Consider the following 20,857-nt stretch of genomic DNA (forward strand, 5'->3'; position numbering starts at 1 on the left):
GTCCCAGGCAGGATGATAAGGCGAACAGAAGGCAATTCATGTTGTTTGATCTTCCCTAGTTGACTCCAAAGCTGATCCGCTGGCCAGGCAATCTGAGCAGAGGGTGTTCTGGGAGGCTCCACTTGATGGTCAAACAACCATGACTCTGTCTCTGTCTCTGTCTCTGTCTCTGTCCCTCCCTCCCTTAAGGATCAACCACATGCAGCCTCTGAGTCTCTGGGCCTGCACTCTGGGGCTGTGTGAGTCCCTGCAGGGGGCCGTGTGCATTGTTGTTTACTCTTGCTGTTTACCTCAGACATTCTTCTGCACTAACTTGAGGAAGGGGTAGGGGGTTAACAGGTAACACTTTAACAGTTTAGGGAACCAAATAACATTAACAGGTGAGAAAGAGAACAATGTCCATTTTAACTCTACCCTTGCTCCTCCTTTGCCTCCAACACCCTGCCCCTTGATCTATTGATCATCCCATTAGGTTATGTCATTGGAGGGCAAAGGTTACCTGTTGAATGCGTACTACCCTATTTACCAATCTACGAGTATAACAACATAGACATATAAATACAATAAAGAACACAATTAACAATAGCTAGAGTCCCACAACAGGGTGGACCAGGACTCGTAAGATATATCTGGAAGATCCTTACCATCCTTTAAAAATGTCCCACCAATGATTTTGAATAATTCGAACAGCCTCATCTCCTATTTCTACAAAGTGCTTACTTTGTTGAATAATGTGTATTTCTTTATTTTTAATTTGTTGTGCCATAGCCTTGGCTTTCTGAAGATTATGTTGGGCATCCTTTTGCAGTTTGGCCCAAACACTAAAGTTAATGCTTGGGGGCAGGCGGGGTGTCAGTAAGACCACATAACTGCTTGTATAGCCAAATTCTCAACTGGGGGAGGCAGTAAAGCAGGTGAAAATATCCCATCTACAACAATCCCGATAACGTTAGATACACAAGTATGATTACTGGATGCGCACCAAGATGCATTGGAAGATGGGGTCCACACCACTGCAGTAGATAAGTTTGCCTGAACCATGCACATAAATAGTGGACTAGGGGTCAATACCACCACTTGTTCTTGTAATTGCTGCAACACACCCATGATTTCGGCATCCCATGGGGAATAACAGTCATCTTTGGCTGGCGTTTTGGCAGGATATATCCATTGACCAAAGTTTGGGCTTACACATTCTTTGCCTAAATTTAAAAAAACCAGTTGTGGGTGGTGATGGCTGTCAACACTACTGGGAATCCAGAGAAATGGTCCTAAAGCTGGGGACATAGGAGCCAGGGTACATAAAATGAATGGAGATGTCTATCCCCTGGAACTGGAAGGGACCGAGTCATTGAGTCCAATCCCCTGCCTTCACAGCAGGACCAAATACCATCCCTGACAGATTTTTGCCCCAGATCCCTAAAAAGCCTTCTCAAGGACTTGAACTCACAACCCTGGGTTTAGCAAGCCAATGCTCAAACCACTGAGCTATCCCTCCCCCTGAACTGCAAAAGGGTAAAGTGTGGGTACTTTTGGGGAAATGCCAATCATGACAAAACCTCTGGCCAGGGCCCCTTAGGCACATAGGATATACGGTGAGTGTATTTTCAATTGATTTCAGTAAAATGCTGTTGCACCACCCCTGGAACCAAACCCTGGTCTAGCAGGGTATGTTGCTGGAACCAGCTTACAAACAAAACTTGCTGAACTGTTAAACACTGTTCCACCCAGGAACGATTGACAAAAGATTTTACCAAGGCCGAAAGGGTATTAGTTAACAGATGGAGGGGTAGAACCCCGATTGAGGCAACAAGACTCTGCCCATCTGCCAAGTCCTCAGAAATACTAGCAGCCATCTTTTGGGCCTTTTGAAATAGGGTCCCTGTGGCAGATAACTTGTTGGCCACCACTTCAATGTCTACAGCATTTAAAATGCCTGCTCCCGTGCCCAAGCCTCCCAAAACCCGCCCTCCTAAATCCCGCTTAGTACGGTAAGGGGGGTTAAGAGCTAATTTCAACCATGCTTTCACGAGGTGGGAACAACTGGAACACACGGTAGACACATTAATTAAAGACATGTCAAATTGAATCCGATACAAAACCAACTGAGCCACTGTAACCGCCTTCACCTGTAGAGAGGGAATTTGGGCACAAATTAGAGGTGATGGTGGGGCCCATGGGGATATCTGGCCAGGTTCCCATTCCCCCTGCAGTTGCAACAGCCATCTCCGAAATCTGTGGTTCTGGCCTCCACAGTTTTTATATAAGTTTAGAATGCCTTTGAGACATGGCTCTATCACTTGGACACTGCTATCCCACCATTGGGACCACAAAATCACCCGCTGCTGTGAGCTCAAGTTGGTGGAAAGAAAAATGGAGGAATTAGTGGGATCCCACCTCTGATGCTGGGCCTGAAGCTGGTTGAACCAATTGCAAGTTGTGGTTCGTGCAACCATATTAGTGTGCTTTCAGATTCCTTCCCACCAGACAGAGTTGCCTGGGTCAGCTAAAGACCCATTGCCATGCCTACAGATCAGTTGAAGTGTTGCCAGGCCTATCCATGGAACTCAAGGGTGAGACCAATTCCTTGAGACATTGTACCCTTTCACTTAAATATAATAATATAATAATCTCTTATTCTTGATGGGTTCCCTCCCCGATTTGGTCCTAAGTGGCCACATGGGTCAATTATGGGAAAGTCGGTTCCATCAGCACTGGAAGCAATAATTTGCAAAAAAGGCCTTAAAGGAATTGAGGGATAATTGTCTGCTGATTTACACCACAGTGTTGAATTAATGTTGGAATGGTTCACATGCGTGCCTGTTGTCTCATTCCACCATGGTGTCCGCTCTGCAGGTGGTGGAAAAAACTGAAAGTTCAAATGCCCCTAAGCTCCAGCATACTAGCACCCTCTGTTTTAAAAGAAAACTCACATACTCAGATTAACATAAAGCATGGTAGTTTTCTTGAATCACTGACACTTGCTTCAGCTGACCATGGTGAACCAAATGTTTTCTGGGTGAGTGATTGTCTGGGCTTCTGCCTGTCTGTGGGTGTTGGGGTGACTAGGGCAGCCTGTCGGATGGCATCCAGCAAGGCTTCCATGTCTTCAGGTTCCCTAGGCCTCCATCTCACTATTGCCTGCTATATATATATTGTGAGACCCTGCACGATTAGCCTTAATTCATCCACAGATAAAGCTATTTGAGCTATGGACGTGGGGGTACCACTCCTTGCTGCAACAGGCATACCCCAACCACATAGACATGCCAGGAGAAACATCCTTTCCACAAACCTAGTAGGGTCTTCCCCTGGTGCGGCAGGTTCTGGCCAACTCCACCTCCTGTGAAGGGGTCAACTGGTCTCCGTCACTGTATGCCCAATATTTGGGGCCTTTCTGGATTGCTGTAACCTGATGTCTGAGATCTGGCCCTCCAGGGTCTGGATCTGGGTGTTCCAGGTCATCCCAAATATCCCCATCCCAATCTTCACCACAGTCTAGGTATCGATCACTTCTCTTAGGAAGCCCTACAGCCTCTACTTTTCCCTTAGAAAGCAACCTTCCCTCTGGCCTACACGCTCCCAAAACCAACTCCTTGAGACACTGCACCCTTTCACTTAAAGTTCTATTCTCCTCCTGCACATGCTCCTGTTCCTCTTCTGCAGCTGCCATTTGTATGGTGGCAACAGAAAGAGAAGAGGCTTGGGCTCTGGCTGTCAGCGCCTGAGCTTCCCACATATCCTGTTCTTTCTTCAGTTTCTGCTCCATATCCTGTGCTACCTGACTCTTAGCTGCCCGCCACTGATGTACTCCCTGCTATAGCAGCCAGGCAGCTGCTCTCTCCTTACCTCCCTTGTCTGCCTTATACAGTAACACATATTTTCCCGTCATTAGTTCCAAATCAGTCACTGAAACACCAGCGAGCACCACCTCTTGAGTCCAGGAGTCACCCCTTTACTTTGGATCCATTCCCTCAGGGGTCTGGGCGTAGGTGATGCACTCCACCCTTCTCCTCCCTTCTGGGGGTCCTTTACACCTCCCTTTCCTTTACCCCAAATGGGCATCTTGTCGGGAACCTGGACTGTGTGCCATGGGTTGCTAGCCTACCACATTTCAATGCACGTCAGTCGCCCAAAGTTCACCATCTTATCTTACTGTGGGGAAAGGACTTTTACTTATCCTCTCCTCCCCGGCATCTCCACCAAAAATGTTGCAAGGGGATGTGGACTGCAACTGCTTTAAACACTAAGGAGAGGGGATCATGACATAGGCGTGTAAAGGGTTTGTTTATTCAGTTAAAACTGGGAGGGGAGGGGAATCTCACTCATACACTGAACCACACTGACAGTCCCAGGCAGGATGATAAGGCAAGCAGAAAGCAGTTCATGTTGTTTGATCTTCCCTAGTTGACTCCTAAGCTAGTCTGCTGGCCAGGCGATCAGAGCAGAGGGCATTCTGGGAGGCTACACTTGATGGTCAGCCAACTGTGTCCCTGTCTCTGTCCCTCTCTCCTTTAAGGATCAGCCACATGCAGACTCTGAGTCTCTGGGCCTCTTGGGGCCATGTGCATCTCTGCAGGGGGCCGTGTGCATTGTTGTTTACTCCTGGGCTGCGTCTAGACTGGCATGATTTTGTGCAAATACTTTTAACGGAAAAGTTTTTCCATTAAAAGTATTTGCGCAAGAGAGCTTCTACACTGGCACGGATGCTTTTGCGCAAAAGCATCCGGGCCAGTGTAGACGCTTTCTTGTGCAAGAAAGCTCCAATGGCCATTTTAGCCATCGGGCTTTCTTGTACAAGAAATTAATTGTTGTCTACACTGGCCCTCTTGCGCAAGGATACTTGTGCAAGAGGGCTTATCCCTGAGTGGAAGCATCAGAGTATTTGCGCAAGAAGCACTGATTTTGTACAGTACAAGGTCAGTGTTCTTGCGCAAATACTTGCGGCCGCTTTTGTGCAAAATCATACCAGTCTAGACGCAGCCCTGCTGTTTACCTCAGACATTCTTCTGCACTCACTCCAGGAAAGGGTAGGGGGTTAACATATAACACTTTAACAGTTTAGGGAACCAAATAACATCATTAACAGGTGAGAAAGAGAACAACGTCCATTTTAACTCTCCCGTCGCTCCTCCTTTGCCTCCAATAATTTCAAGCGGGGGGAGTGTTCAGGGACCTGGCTACTCGGTGGGGAGGAGGACAGCAGAGCTTACCCTCAGAATGTCAGGTGGTGAACTAGCAGGAAAAGGAAGACCCAGAGGACTAAGGGCTGGGGAGGTGGTTTACCAGGAGGGAGTTTATTAGGAGGGAGCTTAATAGGAAGGGGGGAGAACCTCTCAGGACTAAAGGGAGAGGCACAGAATCTGCTCACAGGCAGACTTTACAAACCCAGGAATTGAAAGATAAGAGCCAGTGTGAAACAAGTCTAAGGGGGGGAAAAACAGTTTTCTCAAAGAGACAATGTTAAGGGCACAAGAGTAAACTATCCCACTGTGCAGGAAACATAGGAAGTATTGCAAGAAATGACCCTTACTTAACCAGGAGATCTTGAATGATATACATTTTTTTTTTAAGAGGAATACTACAAAAATGGATCCTAGGCCAGGTTATAAAGGATGAATATAAAAAAAACCCCACAAATGTGCAGGGTCAAAATTAGGAAGCCCAGGACACTAAATAAGATCAAAGTAGCTAGAGACATAAAGGGCAACAAGGTAACATTCTATGAATACATTAAGAGGAAGTGGAAAACTAGCAAAAGGATAGTATAATATCCTTATAATAAAAAATGCAGGGGAAGTAAAACTATCTGACCAGCCATATTCATTATGAGGCATTCAAATTTCTTTTTGGTCAATGCAGTATAAAAACCATTACAAATGTATTTAACACTCATAAAATACTTGCATCAAATCAGCCAGCCTAATTATTCCAGACCACATGGTTTCCCAGGCTTTTTGACACACCAATTAACACACCAATTGTTAACCACAAAACTGAGCATAAAGCAGCAATATCTTGCACCCATCCATCCACAACTGGCTCTAAGGAGTATATTTAGATGAAAATGGCAGATTTCTCTTGAAATAAATCACTTTTGTTCACTATCAAGACTTATTTAACAAATGTAACTTCTTAAGCTAAAGAACCTTAATCTATGTGGAGAAAAGAAATAATAGGGTTAAGGAGTATTACATTTATATCATGTAAATAAAATAGAAACACCAAACTTGCCAAATTATGTATTATAATAGCTTGTGTTGTGCATTTATATATTGATTTATTGCAGCAGTGAGTGTCAAGTCGGGATCATAGTTTTCATTTTTTCTAATCAAGATATCTCACAAGCAATAAGGAATGTAAATCAATAAAATGTTAAGTAACATTCTTTGCAGCCATTCTCCCCCCCACTGCTGTGTGCAACTTAGAACACCCTCAGCTGTTCAGAAATTTCTGTTTCCATCTCATACTGCTGTGACTCAGTTTGATTATCTCATGATTTAGCACAGGGCTTTAAAGCAACATTAGGCATTAGGGTAGATTCCAAGCAGAGCAGAAAACCATCAGTGTGATATTCAGCAGCCACCTGTTACTTGTATCAGGTCATTTCATTTCACTCAGTAAAGCTTCAGGGTACAATGCAACTGCTTTCACTGGATACACAATGTACAATGATTCATAGCCAGAAGAGCCTAGGCACTCTGTAGAAGCACAATGACAGAAGCATAGAGGGTGACAAGAACTTCTTCACCCTGCTCCCCACTCTACCTTCAGTGGAACAAGCAAAGATCAGACACTGCAGTGCAAGCGTCCATGTGGCTCTGAAGTATAGGTTGTATGAAGAGACTGATCCATGAATCTGTTGTTTTCCTTTTACATCAGCCTCAGAACAAACCAAACACACATTGGAGAGGGAGAGGGGAAACTGAGAGTTCTCTGCCCCATGGTGGCACATGGAAAGAACTCATTCCCACTGTCTAGCAGGGAGCTCCATACCATCCCCCCATGTATGGGAGTGCCTGGAAGCAGAGATAAACCCTTATCAGAATTATGAGCAGTAACTTGAGTAAAGTCCACAGGCACTGCGCTCTGGCTGTGCTGTGTATGAGTTTCTGTGGAAAGGGAAAACATTCCACTCCCCGGCAGAACTAATGCAGAGATGTTACCCCACAAGGTAGGATTGTTGTTCTCTGTTTCAGTATTTTTATAGATTTTTTCGAAATTTGTTGCTTTATGAAATATTTGGGACTGTCGCTTTTTGACCTATTTATGTACTATATCTGTATCTACAGTCTGTCTGACCGTTCCTCCATCTGTGAGTCTGTTGGTTCAAGAACTCCTATCTGGTAAGAACTAGGACCACCTCAGCTGGTATGCAGCTTCCTCTGAATGATAACTGAAAGCAACTAAGGATTGGTTGTGTTGTGGGAATGGAATGTGTCTGGAATCCAGTTGTTTCTTTTATAGCAGGGATAGTTATACCCAAGAATGACCACAGGAGGGCACAAACTCCAGCAAACATCTGCCTGGCAGAGTAACCCGTAATGCTATGGTCTGCCACGCAGAGAACCTGTCATCCAGGCAGAGCAGCCTCCAAAACCGCAGCCCCTCCCACACTTTTGAAGTCTCTGCTCTGTATTCCCATACCCTGCCTTGAGTCCCGCCACATCTCCCAAATCCCTGTCCTAAACTTCCCACACCTCCCGACCCCATGTCATTATTCCTGTAACCCCACACTCTTCCTTGTGCTCTTCCCATATTTCCCAATCCCCTACCCTGACCTCTGTACCCCAAAACTATACCGAGACCCCTTCACCTCTCAATCCTGACTCCTATAGCCCCCACTATCCTAGCCCCCTTCCCTAAAGCATTGCCAGGTCCACCTTCTAGTTTATAATAATCTATTATACATGCTTGGAGGTAAAAAATAAAAAGGGAACTGTCCTGATTTAGGATACAAGAAGATCTTTGCTTGCTTTAATCAGACTCCTGAAATGTTATGCAAATAAGGAAATTAGGATATAGTGCAAAAACCTTTGTCTTGAAAGTGTACAATACAAGCTTATGGTGAAAAATTTACTCTGATTTCCGGTCTAGCTAGAAAGTATGTGGGGAACCAACAAAGTGACAGCTCACTCACTGAATCAATTGTTGGTTCCCCACATATACTTTCTAACTAGACCAGAAGTCAGAGTAAATTTTGAATATAAATATGTGTTAAATATCTTCCTAACTGCCCACTCAGTTATTGGTACATGTTTATACTCTTAACTGTAGTTTAATAAAATTGTGAGATGTTTATTCATATTTAGTGTTTGGAATTCTCTGAAGTCTGGTCCAAATTTGTCATTTCTAATGCCTCCTTAACGTGAGATTTTTACAAGAAATATATGTTAACATGGTTACTATGTATTGACTCCAGAGGGTGGTGTTGATTGAGTCAACAGAGCAGAAAACTGACCCAGACATGACAAGCAGAAGAAATGGTAAGTTCTGTAACTATCACAAAGAAAAATAAAATTGTAACTACAGGTTAAAACTCTTTAGACTGGGACTTTCTGGTCCAGGAACATCCATGGTCCAGCACGGATATTATAGGACCAGAGAGTCTCTGTGGAGGCCCAGAAGCAGGGTGTCCTATGAGGAAGGCAGAGCAGCTGGTGAGGCTGTCTGGTGGGGCTGGGAGACCCAGTACATTGCTGCCTGGTGGGGTTGTGAGCTGCAGCAGCTTCAGTGGCCCAGAAGGCAGGGTCAGAATCCAGAATAGTGCATGGCTGCCTGTCAGGGTTGGAGCTGTGACTAAGAGCTGCAGCAGTGGTGGTTGCACAGTGGGGTTACCAGGTAAGCAGGGCAGGCAGCAGACGAGGAGCCATCGGGAAGGCCACCAAGACAGGACAGAGCTGGGGAAGGAGCTGTTGCAGGGGATCCACAAATGACCTCCTCTGGTCTGGCAAAATCCCTCATCCAGGACCAGGTGCCAAGGGTGCCAGACCAGGGAGGTCCAACCTGCAATAAGAAACAGATGACAGAAAGATTAATTTTATTTTTAAACCTCAGGTAGCTCTATGTTGACCTTGCAAAAAGAGGTGTGAGAATAGAGACAGGTAGAGAGGACAGTACCTGTTTATGGTCTTTTGTGCTCACACACACACATACACATACACACTGCGTATCTTCTTTTCTTCTTTCCCATTCATCTCCTTCCTATTCTGTCAGCATTTAACACTCAGGGTACGTCTAAACTACAAGCCTCCGTCGACGGAGGCATGTAGATTATACAGATCGGCAGAGGGAAATGAAGCCATGATTAAAATAATCGCGGCTTCATTTAAATTTAAATGGCTGCCCCGCTCTGCCAATCAGCTGTTTGTCGGCAGATCGGGGCAGTCTGGACGTGCTGCGTCGACAAAGAAGCCTTTCTTGATCGGCACAGGTATGCCTCGTGAAACCAGGTTTACCTGTGCCGATCAAGAAAGGCTTCTTTGTCGACGCGGCGCGTCCAGACTGCCCCGATCTGCCAACAAACAGCTGATCGGCAGAGCGGGGCAGCAATTTAAATTTAAATGAAGCCGCGATTATTTTAATCACGGCTTCATTTCCCTCTGCCGATCTGTCTAATCTACATGCCTCCGTCGACGGAGGCATGTAGTCTAGACACACCCTCAGTTACCTACATAATTCACATTATAAGTTTCTAAAAGTGAGATCTTTAAATGTAAGTAGACAGCCAAGTAACTCTGCAGTGCCATATTAAAGTTACATAAACTAAATATAATAATTAATATTTATTAATAAATCTGATCTTGCTCTTTGTATTATTACTTCTCTGTTCTATGGCAGTGCCTTGAGATTCTAATCAAGGATTGTAACCCTGTTGAACAACATGGGATACAAACAGACATTATGATGCCCCCAAAAAGTCAATGATAGAAAGAGGGAAAATGAACGCGTGGTAACTGTCAGATCACAAACAAGAAAAACATTAAAATGATGAATTGGTAGGTTCTTCTTTGAGTGCTTGCTTATGTTCATTCTAGTTAGGTGTGCGCATATCCATGCAGTGGTCCTGAGCCTTTTTCCCTCAGCAGTGCCTGTTGTGTCTTCAGTAGAGTTCCCTAGAGTGGCACTGCTATGTCGGCATATACATACCCCTCATGGCCCTCCACACCCTCTGTTCCTTCTTACTGTCCATGACAGTAGCTGGAGCACTTCACTATACTGATAGTCTAATCTTTAGCCTTCTGCAAGAGTGACGAGGAGTCCCGTGGCACCTTATAGACTAAGATGTATTGGAGCATAAGCTTTCGTGGGCAAAGACCCACTTCGTCAGATGCATATAGTGGAAATTCCAGAGGCAGGCATACATATTCAGGCATACGAAAAGAGTACCAGTCATGAGTAGGGCTGGAGATAATGAGGCCAATTCAGTCAGGGAGGAAGAGGCCCACTTCTAGCACCAAGATGTGGTGGTGTGAATACCAAGAGAGGAGAAACTGCTTTTGTAGTTGGCTAGTCATTGACAGTCGTTGTTTAATCCTAAACTTCTCATCCACTGTAATGCCCAGGTCCTTTTTTTCCTTAACTGCTACTTAGACAGTCAGTCCCCAGCCTGTAACAATGCTTGGGATTCTTCCATCCCACGTGCAGGACTCTGCACTTGTCCTCTTGGAACCTCGTCAGTTTTCTTTTGGCCCAATCCTTCAATTTGTTGAGGTCACTCTGAACCCTATCCCTGTTCTCTAATGTATCTTCCTCTTCTCCTAGCTTATTGTCTAACTTGCTGAGGGGGCAATTGATCCCCTTGCCCATGTCATTAATAAAGATGTTGAACAAAACCAGTCCTAGAACTGATCCTTGGGGCACTCCACTTGAAATCGAATATCAACCAGACATCGAGCCATTGATCACTACCTATTGAGCACGACAATCTAGCCAGCTTTCTATCCACTTCATAGTCCATTTATAGACACATAAAAAACATCTTTTAGAAAGTGGAAGACAAATCTTAGTGAGGAAAATAGAAAGGACCATAAACTTTGTCAAATTAAGTGTAAAAATATAAGAAAAGCCAAAAAGGAGTTTGAAGAACAGCTAGGCAAAACCTCAAAAAGTAATAGCAAAATGTTTTTAAGTACATCAGAAGCAGGAAGCTGGCTAAACAACCAGTGGAGCCCTTGGACAATCAAGACGCTAAACGAGCACTCAAAGATGCTAGTCATAGTGGAAAAGCTAAATGAATTCTTTGCTTCAATCCTCAAGGCTGAGGATATTGGGGAGATTCCCAAACCCGAGCCCTTCTTTTTAGGGGACAAATCTGAGGAATTGTCCCGGATTGAAGTGTCATTAGAGGAGGTTTTGGAACAAATTAATTAACTTAACAGTAATAAGTCACCAGGACCAGATAGCATTCTCCCGAGAGTTCTAAAAGATTTCAAATAGGAAGTTGAGGAACTATTAACTGTGGTTTGTAAGCTATCGTTTAAAATGTCTTCCATACTAATGGCTGGAAGATAGCTAACATGATGCCAATAATTTAAAAGGGTTCTAGAGGTGATTCTGGCAATTACAGACTGGTAAGTCTAATGTCAGTACCAGGCAAATAAATAGTTGAAATTATAATAAAGAATAAAATTTTCAGACACATGCATGGACATAATTTCTTGGGAGAAAGTCAATATGGTTTCTGTAAAGGGAAATCATGCCTTACTAATTTTCTGAACTTTTTTGGGGAGGAGAGGAGGGAATAACATGTGGACAAGGGTGAGCCGGTGCATACTGAATACATAGATTTTCAGAAAACCTTTGACAAGGTCCCTCACCAAAAGCTCTTAAGTAAAGTAAGTTGTCATGGGATAAGAGGAAAGGTCCTTTCATGGATTGATAATTAGTTAAAAGGCTATAAACAAAAGATAGGAATAAATGGTAAGTTTTCAGAGTGGAGAGAGGTAACTAGTGGGGTCCTCCAAATGTCTGTTCTGGGACCATCCTGGGGCCCGGTAATTCGAAATAAAGCCCTAAATCGAACTACCTCCTGGAATGAGGTTTACCAGGTAGTTCAAAATAGGGCTTTAATTTGAAATATCGGGTCCCTGCCACGTGTAGATGTGGGCAGTTAGTCCAGACTTGTAAATTTCAAAAATGGTGACCAGCTGGGATCATGCAAATCAAGTGCGGGATATTTAAATCCTGGGCTTGATTTGCAATTCCGAATGCCTACATTATCCTCCCTATTTCGAAATAGGGGGCTAGTGTAGATATACCCTAAAAGAGGATATGGTAGAGGTCTAAAAAATCATAACTTGTGTGGAAAAAGTGAATAAGGAAAAGTTATTCACTTATTCTTACAGTTTAAGAACTAGGGGTCACCAAATGAAATGACTAGGCAGCAGGTCTAAAACAAACAAAAGGAAGTTTTTCTTCACTCAGTGCACAGTCAACCTGTGGAACTCCTTGCCAGAGATTGTGGTGAAGGCTAGAACTTTAACAAGGTTCAGAAAAGAACTGGATAGATTCACGGGGGTTAGGTCCATTAATGGCTATTAGTCGGGATGAGTATGAATGGTGTCCTCTGTTTGTTTGGAAATGGGTGACAGGGGAGGGATCACATGAGGATTACCTGTTGTGATCTCTTCCACTGGGGCATTTGGTATTGGCCAGTCAGAAGACAGGATACTGGGCTAGATAGACCTTTGGTCCAACCCAGTATGGAAATTCTTCTGTTCTTATCCAATCCATACTTCCTTAAGTTGCTGGAAAGAATATCGACAAAAGCCATATCTAAAGCTTTGCTAAAGTCAAAGTATATCACATCCACTGATGTCCTCATGTCTACACCACTGCATCGTAGAAGCTAATCAGATTGGTCAGGCATGACTTGTCCTTGGGGAATTCATGTTGACTATTTCTGATCACTTTCCCCTCTTCCAAGTGTTTCAAAATGGATTCCTTGAGGATCCCCTCCATGATTTTTCCAGGGACTGAGATGAGATTGACTGGTCTTTAGTTCCCTGGATTGTGCTTCTTCCCTTTTTTAAAGACAGGAACTACATTTGCCTTTTTCCAGTCATCTGGGACCTCTCCCGATTTCCATGAGTTTTCAAAGATAATGGCCAAAGGCTCTGCAATGACATCTGCTAACTTCCTCAGTACCCTTGGATGCATTAAACCTGGACCCATGGATTTGTGTATGTCTAGCTTTTCTAAATAGTTCTTAACATGTTCTTTCTCCATCAAAGGCTGCCCACCTCCTTCCCATACTGTGTTGCCTAGTGCAGTAGTTTTGGGAGTCTATGAACACAGAGGAAAAAAAACATTGAGTACTTCAGCTTTTCCCACATCATCTGTCACTAAGGTTATGTTTAGACTATTGGCTTCTTTCAGAAGAAGCTTTTCTGGAAGAGATCTTCCGGAAAAACTTATTTTAAAAGAGAGCGTCCATGGAACAAAAGCGCAATGAAAAAGCTTTTTCAAAAAATTGCATCCACACTGAGTGGATGCTATATCGCATTTAAGTTATTACAGTGGATGGAATAGACACCAGCGCACCTGTGCTTTTTTGCTGAAAGCCTTTTCTTTCAAAAAAATTCTCTTCCGTGTTCACACACTCCTTTTTCCAAAAAAGCTTTTTCGTAAAAAAGGCTTCTTCGTAGAATGAAGTTTACCGCCATTAGAGAAAAACCTCCATTCTTTCGACTTTCTGTCAAAAACATGCAATAACAGTGTGGACATCAGTATAGTTTGTCCGGAAAACTTACGTTATTCTGGAAAAACTCTGCAGTGTAGACATAACCTAAGTTTCCTGCCTCTTCTAGTAAGGGTTCCACACCCTCTCTTATTGCTAACATGACTGTAGAAACCTTTATTGTTACCCTTCACATCCCTTGCTAGCTGCAATTCCAATTTTGCTTTCACTTTCTTGTTTACTCCCCTGCATTCTTGAGCAATATATTTATACTCCTCCTTAGTCATCTGTCTAAATTTCCTCTTCTTATAAGCTTCCCTTTTTTGTGTGTTTAATCTCACCAAGAATTTCTCTGATAAGACCATCTGGTCGCCTACCATGTTTGCTTTTCTTACTGCGCATAGGGATTGTTCTTGTGAATAATAAGGCTTCTTTAAAATACTGCTAGCTCTCCTGGACTCCTTTCTCCTTCGCGTTAGTGTCCCAGGAGATACTGCCCATCAGGTCTCTGAGGGAGTCAAAGTTCACTTTCCTGAAGTCCAGGATGTGCATTTTTCTGCTCTCCTTTCTTCCTTTGGTCAAGATCCTTAAATCTATCATCTCATTATTGCTGCTGCCCAGGTTGTCACCCACCTTTCCTTCCCCTACTAGTTCCTCCTTGTGAGCAGCAGGTTAACATGGCCCCTGGTCAGATCCTTCAGCTCTTGTACCAAGAAGTTATCCCCAGCATTCTCCAAAAATCTCCTGGATTGTCTGTGTACTGCTGTATTGGTCTCCCAACAGAAGTCAGGATGATTGATGTCCCACATGACAACCTGGCCCTGTGATCTGGAATATTCTCTCAGTTGTCTGAAGAAAGCCTCGTCTACCTCATCCACCTGATCCGGTGGCCTGTAGCAGACACCAACCACAACATCACCCCTGTTGCTCCCACATTTAAACTTAACCCAAAGACTCTCAACAGGCTTTTTTCCCTCTATATACTGGAGTTCTGAACAATCATACTGCTCTCTTACATACAATGCAACTCCTCCTCCTTTTCTCTCCTCCCTGTTCTTTCTGAACAGCTTATACCCTTCCATGACAGTGATCTAGTCAGGCGAGTCATCCCACCAAGTCTCCATTATTGTGTCAGGGCTTCTAATTCTTACTTATTCTGGGTCTCCTCATAAACAAGGAGAAATCCATCCAGTAATAGACTTTGTTGGGGCCCCTAGTTGGACTCAACTATAGTGAGGGCCTCTCTCTCAGAGGCCAGGTTTCTGGCTATGAAAGCTGTAATCAAGGTACTCTGAACTTCACCCCCTCTCAATGGTAAGGAACTGTATGAGACTGCTGGACCTATACCATGTGGTGCAACATTCCAGACTGGGACACTGGCTCTGCAAACATGGCTAGTGAGAGTCCAAAATGTGGTGAGTGTCCAGCTAGCTGCGGTAATCACAGTCCCTAGGATGTCCTTCATTCTCTTGAGTGGTTGCTGCAGAAGCTGACAGTCTGCAAGTGCGTTCCATTTCTCAGACAAAGCCCATCAGTGCAATTGGTCATGGATGCATTGCACATGTGTTGGAGTGCCCATCTTTCGAATCTCAGGCGATGTGATATGTGGTTCTCTACAGAGCGCTCCCTTCACATAAATGTCAGGGAACTCAGGGGTGTCAGATTGGCCTCTCATGTATTTCTGTCAAGTGGAATGGCCTCATCAATTCCTATACATGTTTTCTACAGTCTCTTTAATTCACAAGATCCTCCCCAGGATCAAGAGGTTCAGAGCTTTAATGATCCCCGTGGCAATGGTGTGATCTCACCAGCACTATCTCACCCATCCTCTGAGACCCACTGATAGAGAAACCAGTGATGCTACCACTAGTACCAGATCTAATAACTCAGGACCTGGAGGAGAGGCAGTTATGCCATCCAAACCTCATGATGTGGAAGCCTTATAATTGTCAGGGGTCTGAATTCCTCTGCTCAGAAGCAGTGAGGAGGGTTTTTCTGGAGACCAGGAAATCCTGCACTAGAGCCATATACTCTGCAAAGTGGAGATGCTTCTCTCTGTGGGTTTCACAGGGGCTGTAGAACCCATGGACACCTTCATCCTTCTCATTCTGGATTTCCTCCTATATCTTAGACAGCAGGGCCTTTCCGCATCATCTTTGCAGGTCCACCTAGCAGCCATTGCAGCATTTCACTCAGGCAAAAGAGGCAGGATGGTGTTTGCGAATGTGATGATTAAGCAATTCCTCAAGGGAATAGGCTGTACCCACATGTTCATCAGCCTTTACCCCTTTGGGACCTTGGGCTATGTCTAGACTGCAGGCTTCTTTCGAAAGAGGCTCTTTCGAAAGCATCTTTCGAAAGAGCCTCTTTCGAAAGATCGCGTCTAGACTGCAGGCGGATCTTTTGAAAGAGAAATCCACTTTTTCGAAAGAGAGCACCCAGCGAGTCTGGATGCTCTCTTTCGAAGATGGCCTCTTTACATTGAAGAACGCCTTCCTTCGAAAGAGGAACTTTCGAAGGAAGGCGTTCTTCCTCGTGAAACGAGGTTTACCGCCATCGAAAGAAAAGCCGCGTTCTTTCGAAATAATTTCGAAAGAACGCGGCTTGAGTCTGGACGCAGGGGAAGTTTTTTCAGGAAAAGGCTACTTTTCCCGAAAAAACCCCTGAGTCTGGACACGGCCTTAATCTTGTCCTCACAAGACTCAGAAGCCTCGGGTTTGATCCCTTGGCCACTTGCTCCTTGAAACACCTTTCATGGAAGGTAGCTTCTTAAGTGGCCATTATGTCAGCCAGGAGAGTGTTGGAGTTAAGGGCCCTCACACCTGACTTGCCCTATATGGTTTTCTTCAACTATAGGGTTAGGCTCCGTCCCACATTTCCCCCTAAGGAAGTATTCCACTTCCACATGTTCCAGGGTATCTATCTCCCAGTTTTTACTCCCCAAAACCACACTCACATGCCTAAAGAAAGGCCCCTACACTCCTTAGATGTCAGGAGAGTCTTGGCATTTTATATAGACAGGATGAGAGTGTTTTTCAGGTTAGCACAACTCTTTATTTCCATAGCTTTCCAGTATTGGCCCAGTACTTGCCATCATGGATCATAACCTACATTAGAAAATGTTGCCAATAGGCCAGTGCCCCCTCTTACAGTCCACTTCATGTGGGTGCAGGCCTGGTTAACACCCTTTGTAACGTAAGTGCCCATTCTGTGCAGGGCAGCCACATAGTCCTCAGTACATATGTTTACCAGCCATTATGCCACTGTGCAGCAGGCCAGACATGATGCAGCATTTGGCAGGACTGTGCTGCAGTCCACTGCATATTAGTCTCTCATCTCGCCTCCTGTGGTAAAGCTAGGGAGTCATCTAACTCAAATGGACTTGGGCAAGCACCCAAGAAAAAAATGGTTATTTACTTGTTATAACTGTTGTTCTTTAAGATGTGTTGCTTATGTCCATTCCAAATCCCACCCACCTCCCCTTCACTGGAGGATTCTGGCAACAAAGAACCGAGGGGTGGAAGTCCTGCAGGGGTATATGTGAGCCGATATGGTAGCACTACTCCAAGGGGCTCCTTGGCTGGCCCAATGAGTACGACTGAGGGAAAATAGCTCAGGAATCCATGAATGTGGAGGATGCACACCTGGCTGGAGTTGACATGAGCAACACATCTCAAAGAACAGCTGTTACGAAAGGTAAGTCACTTTTTTCTTGGGTGTCCACTTTTGTGAAATATTTCCCCCCAAAGAGTCTCCTCCCCACTTCCCAGTCTGCAGTTTCACCTCGGCTACATCTAGACGGGCATGATTTTCTGGAAATGCTTTTAACGGAAAAGTTGTCCGTTAAAAGCATTTTCAGAAAAGAGCGTCTAGATTGGCACGGACACTTTTCCGCAAAAGCATTTTTTGCAGAAAAGCGTCCTGCCAATCTAGACGTGCTTTAGCGCAAAAAAGCTCCGATTGCCATTTTTGCGATCGGGGCTTTTTTGTGCAAAACAAATCTCAGCTGTCTACACTGGCCCTTTTGCACAAAACTTTTGCATAAAAGGGACTTTTGCCCGAATCGGAGCAGCATAGTATTTCTGCAAGAAGCACTGATTTCATACAGTAGGAAGTCAGTGCTTTTGCGGAAATTCAAAAGGCCAGTGTAGACATCTGGCAAGTTTCTTCCGCAAAAGCAGTCGCTTTTCTGGAAAAACCTGCCAGTCTAGATGCAGCCCTCATGTTTTATATCAAAGAGTTGGGTGTTTTTATTCTGCCAACCTCAGAGCAATAGCTTTCTCTACAGATTAAAGGAGTGGGGCCAATGATGTTTGAAAGATGGGTTGTTGTTTTTTGTACGTTTTTCAAGATAGCTCTGTGGCAAAGTGAGCTCTCACATCCAAGGATGAAGGGGAAGACAGCAGGGCAAACCAGAACTTGGCTCCAATCAACTGGTCCTCCCAGGAGAGAATAAGAGGAAGTGAGAGCATGGCTTAATATCTCTCAAAGCTTCATATACAGGCTCCAGGGACATCCCCTTTCCTTCCTGATACATTTCAGGACTCAGTTACAACCTCCTTTCATATTTGGGAGTAAATAAGAACATAAGAACATACGAATGACCGTACTGGGTCAGACCAAAGGTCCATCTAGCCCAGTAGCCTGTCTGCCAACAGTGGCCAGCGCCAGGTTCCCCAGCGGGGTGGACCAAAGGCAATGATCAAGTGATTTGTCTCCTGCCATTCTTCTCCAGCCTCTGACAAACAGAGGCCAGGGACACAATTTCTATCCCCTGGCTAATAGCCGTTTACAGACCTAACCTCCATGAAATTATCTAGCTTCTCTTTAAACTCTGTTATAGTCCTAGCCTTCACAACCTCCTCTGGCAAGGAGTTCTATAGGTTGACTTCGCCCTGTGTGAAGTGTGAAATGGCACAAATGAATTACTGAACTATCATGAAACTCTTTCCCTTCCCCACTGCATAGTTCATCTTTCTCAGGTGTCATGTTAACACCTGTGGATTGGAAAAGCAATGCAGTGGGTTAAAAGTCAGGTTTTTGTATTTCTTTAATTGTTTCCATTTACTGGTCCCCAGTTTGAATTGTACGATGGGGATGGAGATGGTGTAGAAGTGTTTGTGTGTGTGGGGGGGTGAGAGGTCATGAAGGTTCTGGCCTTCAGTCTGCCATTAACACATGCGTGATGTTACATGGGTCTTCTAATATCCAATGCATTGGTTCACAGAGTAGAAATCTGTCAGTTTCCATATGAATACACACAAAAGTGGTGTTGAAAACTTGCCAGATTCAAGAGGATTTTCTCACTTATCTGTATCTGTTGCTGTTTCCATGGGGGGCAGATCGGCATCAAAAAGCTCCTCCAAAAATAGCCCAAAGAGTTCTTTCAGCAGCTGCTCATGCCGCAAAACCTTTTCTGAGACCAGTTTCATCATCAGAGTCACATCATGTGCCCCGTTCAGTGCCTAATACTAGTTCCCGTCAGTTCCATGCTGGTCTCTGGGCCAGCTGCTCACTGCCGTTGCTGACCAGGCCATTTGCAAAACTCATCTTCCAATATCCCCTCTATCCAATACTATATCAACATGGTCCCAGTTCTCCTCTCACTGGTTCCAAGAGTCACAGGCACCTTCACTGATGACTGAATACAGTCTCATCTTGGTGTAGCTCAAGTGCATGGACCAAATTTTAAAAGAGACCAATCACCTGCCAGAAAAAAACTTAGAGCTTGATGACGAAGATGCTGAGAAGCTTACCCATCACTTACCTTGTCAATTACAGCAGCTAATCCCACTTCATAGAATCATAGAATCATAGAATAATAGGACTGGAAGGGACCTCGAGAGGTCATCGAGTCCAGCCCCCCGCCCTCAAGGGGGTATTTGAACAGCAGGTATTTGTTCTGTTAAGAATTGTAATTTATAGAAACAATGAAGATTATAAAATGAAGTAAAGATATTTTTTTCTTTCAGATGAAAATATACTCAAAGGCATTGTCCAAGAAACAAAGAAACGTTTTGAAATGCCAGGTGAGTGTCCTGGAGCATATCACCTTAAGGTAAATGTCCTATTCCCTGGCCCTGAGTCAATACTGAAGTCTATGATCATAGGAGACTAGTAGTGGCAGTTCTCTGGACACTAGTATTTTTTCCTAGCCCAGGGTTCAGAGATACCAGGAGAGATAAAAGGTTCTGGTAACCGCTGAGCTCTTCTATATGATGCTGGGAAAGAAGGGCCCGATTTAAGATAGTTGGTAGGACACTGCTGGGTTTTACCCACCAGGCCATTACCTTTGTCCTCCACTAAAGTCTGCTCTCCCCTTGAGTCAGTAGGGATGTTTCTTCCAGCCCTCCAGCACAGGAATGAGGCTTCTTCTCTCAATCCCCATGTGAGGCTACTTTCCCTTTTGATCACAGTCATTACTGCTGGAATATCTCCTCTCTGTACCCTCAGTGTTCTGTGCCGGGGTGTTGCAAACCTCATTTTACAAGGGAGAATTCCTTTTGTCAAAAGAGCTCATTCGAAAAAAGACATTCTTGAAAGCAAACAGGGCTTTTTTGAAAGAGATCATCCAGACTGCCTTGTTTTTTTGGAAAGAAGTGGTTGCAGTCTAGATGCTGTCTTTTGAAAGAGGCTTGTAGTCTAGACGTACCCAAGGGTGTTAATGAAGAGCAGTTGCAAGAAGGCTGGACCCAAACACTAAACAAGATGGAATGGCAACTACACAGATGTCTCTACTGTACTGTATTCATGCAGAAAACCAGAATGAGGCTAATGGACGAGAAACACCCCAAATTGCCAGGAGCCCAAAACTCACCCCCAGGGACACCTTTACCAGAAATGATGGTAAGTAAATGACTGTGATGAATTTGATCTGAGGGGCTCCTTCAAACTGGTACCCAATATACTGGTCAGGCCATTGAACCCTCATTCTGTCAGCCGGTGGTAAGGGCAGTGTGTGTGTGTGTTATATTCCCGAGTATTCAATTGCAGGGACACAAAGTCCTGTCACAGCGGGCGGCCTTAGGGAAGACCGACAGGTGCCCCGAGAAGTTTAATGTCCATGTCTTTGACCACTAGGACTGGGATCTCTCCACGGTGGGCAGCCAACAGGCTGACAGACACCTCAAAGTTTACAGGGAGAGCTTATTACACCTCAAATTTTGACTGCTAGGA

General features: G+C 44.5%; 1 protein-coding gene across 1 annotated transcript in view; it reads left to right on the top strand.

Moving 5' to 3' along the window:
* The first annotated feature begins 7,077 nt into the window (after window positions 1-7,077).
* Window positions 7,078-20,857, top strand: part of LOC102452563 (uncharacterized) — a 41,475-nt gene continuing 27,695 nt past the window's right edge. Inside the window, exons 1-4 of the mRNA XM_075914277.1 lie at window positions 7,078-7,174; window positions 8,423-8,486; window positions 19,654-19,710; window positions 20,438-20,527. Coding sequence (XP_075770392.1) covers window positions 7,160-7,174; window positions 8,423-8,486; window positions 19,654-19,710; window positions 20,438-20,527 — 226 coding nt within the window. The 5' untranslated portion in view covers window positions 7,078-7,159. The remainder of the gene's footprint in view (window positions 7,175-8,422; window positions 8,487-19,653; window positions 19,711-20,437; window positions 20,528-20,857) is intronic.

This window comes from Pelodiscus sinensis, chromosome 33 (genome assembly GCF_049634645.1).
Source record: "Pelodiscus sinensis isolate JC-2024 chromosome 33, ASM4963464v1, whole genome shotgun sequence".
NCBI classification, from domain to species: domain Eukaryota; kingdom Metazoa; phylum Chordata; order Testudines; family Trionychidae; genus Pelodiscus; species Pelodiscus sinensis.